Source organism: Rhincodon typus, chromosome 31 (assembly GCF_021869965.1).
Source record: "Rhincodon typus isolate 14 chromosome 31, sRhiTyp1.1, whole genome shotgun sequence".
Lineage (NCBI taxonomy): Eukaryota > Metazoa > Chordata > Chondrichthyes > Orectolobiformes > Rhincodontidae > Rhincodon > Rhincodon typus.
The window spans coordinates 26,994,692-27,000,240 of NC_063362.1; the positions used below are offsets into that span (position 1 = coordinate 26,994,692).

Consider the following 5,549-nt stretch of genomic DNA (forward strand, 5'->3'; position numbering starts at 1 on the left):
GGGTTGAGGGGTCAGACTACGGGGGTGGGTCAGTCTGGGGGCATGGTCAGGTTGAACAGATACATGTTCCTGGTATCACCTGAGCCTGAAGAAAGCTACATTGTTTCAATGGTCAGATTCGCTCATTTGATCCATAAACTCACTGACTGCTGTACATTTCATCTCCCTGACTGTACAGAGTAATAACAATACAAGTGTGGATTGTCTCAGTCCAGTTCCTATTGCGCATGAAGTTATAGCAGAAAATTTAGCACCAAATCGTTCAGAACAGCCACACTTGGCTGGGCAGGGAAATGGGACAAGATCAGACTTGTGCAGTCGGCAACGCTTTCCCAAACTAAAACTGATGCACACACCTCACACAATGGCCACTGATCCAAATCGGGAGTAATGGCAGCTCCTAGCATTGCTCAGCAATAATAAAGTGCTCAATGAGCAGAAAATACAGCAACACAAGTTTAAAATGAAATCAAATTTACGTCAGTGAAAACGTTGGGACATGATTTTGAGAACACAGGCCAGTCCATTACGAAAACCAGCCTTCTATCTTTTGACTCTGTCTATACTTCAGCTGCATCAGGAAAGCAGCCATCATAATCAAAGACCCCTCCCACCTCGCTTATACCCTCTTCCATCCTGTTCTGTTAGGCAGAAGATACAAAAGTTTAAAACCATGTAACAATATATACCAATATGATTCTATAACAGATTTAAGAACAGCTTCTTCCCCACTGTTAATAGACTTTTGAACGGACCTCTTATATATTCAAGTTGATCTTTCTCTACACCTGCGCTGTAGCTGTAACATTATAGTCTGCATTGTGTTCTAGTACACTGATGTACTTATGTAAGGTATTGCTTTCCTGGATAGCACACAAAACTATACTTCTCACTGTATCTTGCTACATGTTACAATAATAAATCAAACCAAATCAGGGCTGCAACAGATGTAGAAACACAGGACATTGGAGCAAGAATAGGCCATTCAGCCCTTTGAACCTGTTCCACCATTCAATAAGATATTCTGTGATCTGCTTGTGGTCTCAACTCCACTTTAGCATGCACCCCATAACCCTTGACTCCCTTACCTATCAAAATCTATCTAACTCAGCTTCAAATAATTTTGACGACCCAGCCCCGACTATTTTCAGGGGAAGAAAATTCCACAAACTCAGAGAGAAAATATCTGCTCACCTCCAACTTAAAAGAGAGAAATCTAATTGTTAGATAAATTCCTAGCTCTAGCCTCTCCTAGAGGAGATGTAAGTAAATGCATCCTGCTATACTATGGGCCCATTCTAGATTTACAGTGGATTGTGGGTTTAAGCAGCAATTCAGGGGAATACATTTTCCGCTCTGCCTCAGTCAGGAGAGGAGCTTTGCGTCACTTTCCTGTCTGCTCAGTTCCCTTCACAGTCCGATGAGGGTGAAAATGCCTTAGGTCCACCTGCTGTTCTTGGAGAAAATGTAAACAGCCATTTGTATCGGTGAGTGGCCACAGGCTGTGATCCTTCTGCTTGGCCAGATATTTTCAAAACAAAAATGCAAAGCTTGTGCTTTCGAAAGAATTCGTGCTGGACTCAATTTCCTGCCCCACTCCCTCTGCTGGGTACGCCGACTGTCAGTGGGATTGTACAAATATCTAGAGTCCCTGTGTTGTCCCTCATCTGTTGGTCTGAGTCAGCTATCCCACTGTGGATGGCATCACAATAATGCTCATCGCTGCTCCCACCTGACACCTAGCCAGGTGTGCTTTCCAACAGGAACATGAAAACCTAGTACCTCACTAAGTAGCTACTCATCAGGCATAAGCCTGTCAGTGAGGCAGTTTCACCTTGAATTTAACCCTGTCCTCTGCCAATTCTCCATCAGTTAGCCACTAGGAGGGAGAAATCTGCAGGGTTTTTTATTGCACTGAGGCCCAATCACAAACTCATTGAATACAATACCTACCGAACCTAGGTCGTTCTTGGCATCTATGGCTTAATTCACAACATGGGGCGGCGCTCTCTGTCTGCACAACTACACAGAAAGACAACTACTTGTGATTTCCTTCTTGAAGTGTTAACTAATAAAAGGAGGGGCTGCTGCTTGGTAGGATCTGTTCAGAAGAGTTCTGAAGAAGGGTCACTGGACCCAAAATGTTAACTCTGCTTTCTCTCCACAGATGATGCCAGACCTGCCAAATTTCTCCTGCAATTTCTGTTTTTGTTTTGGGTTTCAAGTATTCACAATTCTTTGGTTTTTTTTGTTTAGTGAGCTTGACATGAAGCAGCGCTACCAACACACTCATTGTCAAATTCTAAATTTTGACGCCTTATCCTTGTGTTCAAATCCCACCTGGTCTCTGTGATTCCTCCAGCACTACAGCTCTTCAAGAGTCCTACATTCTTCCAATTCAAGCCTACTCAACATCCTCAACTTCCCTCAGCCAATGACTGGCATCCTTGCCTTCAGCTCCCAGACTCTGAAGTTCTGTTCCTAAACCTCTCTGCCTTCCTTTAACATATTCCTCAAACCAACTGCTGAAACCAAGCTTTCGATCACCTGTCTTTATCTGGCCCGATATTGAAAGCTGTTTGACAATGCACCTTGGGTGCCTTAGTACATTAACAGAGCTGTATAAAACTAAGCTGCTGTTGGAACTTTCGCCAGCTTGAACATAATTTCAACATATTGGCAAGCGACTTAAATTCTGTGCTCTTCTGACAGTTCAATAGAACTTCATTGAAACCCTACAGTGGGGAAGCAGACCATTCAGCCCATCACCAACCCTCCAAAGAGCATCCCACCCAACCCCCATAAACCTACATTTCCCACAGCTAACCCATGGGCAACTTAGCATGGCCAATCCACCTAACCCGCACATCTTTGGACTGAGCACCCAGAAGATGCCCACGCAGACAATGTGCAAACTCCATTCAGACTGTTGCCTGAGGTTAGAATCAAACCCAAGTCCCTAAGCACTGCAAGGCCGCAGTGCTAACCACTAAGCCACCATGCCACATTATTCCCCATTGAATCTATGATCCTCATGGTAGCTTTGTTGTAGATGGTAATGATGATTGTAGAAAGGGAATTGACAGAGTTATGATCAGAAGAGTCTCCTGCATCTTGCGTTCCAGCAGAGAGACGGTTGATTAAAAGAACATAATGGACATCGTTTGGGAAGATCTGGTTCTGTGACACAAGCATGGTACGGGAAACAATATATTGCATTTAACAAGAGGTCCCGCAGCTTTAAAGTCCTGCGAAGGAATTGGTTAACACTGGAGCCTGTGAGTTCAACAGTGGGACCAGTACTAACCAAGCTGGTTTTGCTGAACTGGGTTTAAAATTAGCTTCAGATTGTTTCCAGAAATGATGGATTTTTTCAATTGCTGACCAGCGTTTGTTTCTTCCAGAGAAAATCACTTCATCAGGATTATCCTTGAAGGTAATGCAGAATTATTCCCGTTCCTTTATAATCTGTCAATAGTTCAACTGAACAGCATCAACTCATGATAGAGTCATAGAGTTATACAGCATAGAAATGGACTCTTCGGTCCAACCAGTCCATGCCGAACATAATCCCAAACTAATCTAGTCCCACCTGCCTGCTCCTGGCCTATATCCTTCCAAAACTTTCCTATTCATGGACTTAACCAAAAGTATAAATCTTTAAGCCTGCAATCCCAGCAGCAGGTGCAAGATCCATGCTGCTCCAAATAGAAAATCTAAATTCGGGATTATGACTTCAAGCTAAGTCATGATAACAGGGCAGAAGTTCAAACTGACAAAAGGCAGATTTATGTCTGAGATCCAGCAGCTCTTCAAACAAAAAGTGGTTGGCTTGGTTGGAGTAATGCACAGAAAACCTTGCAAATATTTAACTAACACTTGGATAAATGGTTCACATGAGTACAAGCGATAGAGGTGTGTTTTCTATGATTGGGAAATCAACAACAAGAAGAAATAATCTTAAAACTAGAGTCAGGCCATTTTGGTGAAAAAAGTAGGGAGTATTTTTGCATACGGAGGATAACAGAAGTCTGGAACTTTTGTGTTCAAATTAGGTTTAATGGGGCAACTGGAGTTTTCAAAACTAAACTCAATAGATTTTGTTCTAAATCAGTAAGGATATTAACATACAGAGTCATAGAGTCATCAAGACATACAGCACGGAAGCAGACCCTTCAGTCCAAATCATCCATGTTGACCAAGTTTCCTGAACTAAACTAGTCCCACTTGCCTGTGTTTGGCCCATATCCCTCTAAACCTTTCCTATTCATGTATCTGTCCAAATGTCTTTTAAATGTTGTAATTGTACCAGCATCCACCGCTTCCTCTGGCAGTTCATTCCACACACACACCACCCTCTGCGTAAAAAAGTTGCCCCTCAGGTCCCTTTTAAATCTTTCCCCTCTCACCTTAAACCCATGTCCTCTAGTTTTGAACTAGATCTTTGCTATTCCCCTTATCTATGCCCCATATGCAGCTAAGGTGCGAAACTGGAGTGAAGGTAGAGATGACTAATAATCCAGTAAAATGGCAGAGGGGCCTCAGAGACTGAATTGCCAGTTCCTGTCCCTACATTCCTGCCCTGCAGACTGAATGAATGGGCTGGGGTGGATTCAATATAACAGCTTGGAATTTGCAACCATTTAATGATGGATGAATGTATAGCTCCTTCTCCTGTTGTATCATTAGTCTAATGAGTAGCTATATCGCTGTTGTTACCTCCCTGTACTGCCAGAATCCAGCACTTTGCCTGTCCAAGCTAAAACTCTGATGGTCAGTAGAACCTGTAGAAGACACTGGTAAGGCTACATTTGGAGTACTGCATATATTTGTGGGTGCCGTGCTACAGGAAGGATATTATTGAACTGGAAAGGGTGCAAAAAAGATTTACAAGGATGTTACAGAGACTGCAAGGTCTGAGTTATAAGGAGACGCTGGATAGGCTGGGACTTTATTTCCCTGGAGAGTAGGAGGCTGAGGGATGACCTTATAGAGGTTTATTAAATCACAAGGGGCGTAGATAGGGTGACAGCTTTTCCCCAGGGTAGGGGAAGTCCAAGACTAAAGGGCATAAGCTTACGATGAGAGGGGGAAGATTTAAAAGGGACTTGAGAGGTAACTTTTTTACAGAGAGGATGGTACGCATATGGAAAAAGCTACCAGAGAAAGTGGTAGAGGCAACTACAGACACTAAAAGGCATTTGGACAGGTACATGGATAGGAAAGGTTTAGAAGGATATGGGCCAAACACAGGAAAATGGGACAAGTTTACCTTAGGGAACCTGGTCAGCATAGACGAGTTGGGCCGAAGGACCTGTTTCCATGCTGCATGATCCTATGACCAGAAGGACATTTGTTAAGCTAATTAAACAAACAGATGGCCCTTTATAACAAGGCTTCAGTATCCAGTGCGTTGACTGCTATCATTGTATTTAATGACAGCCTTAAACCAAACCGTGAAAAGGGTGCCTCACCCTCCAGCAGACTGTAAGATTTGGGATAATCTGCAGAGCAAGAGCAGATATTCCAAGAGCTAAAGAAAAGCCCAT

The 5,549-nt window shown here is 43.1% G+C and overlaps 1 protein-coding gene across 1 annotated transcript in view; it reads right to left on the bottom strand.

The window, feature by feature from the left end:
* LOC109918373 (claudin-16-like) overlaps positions 1 to 5,549 on the bottom strand; it is a 13,182-nt gene extending 7,633 nt beyond the window's left edge. The window contains 1 exon segment of the mRNA XM_048614902.1: positions 5,456 to 5,549. Coding sequence (XP_048470859.1) covers positions 5,456 to 5,549 — 94 coding nt within the window.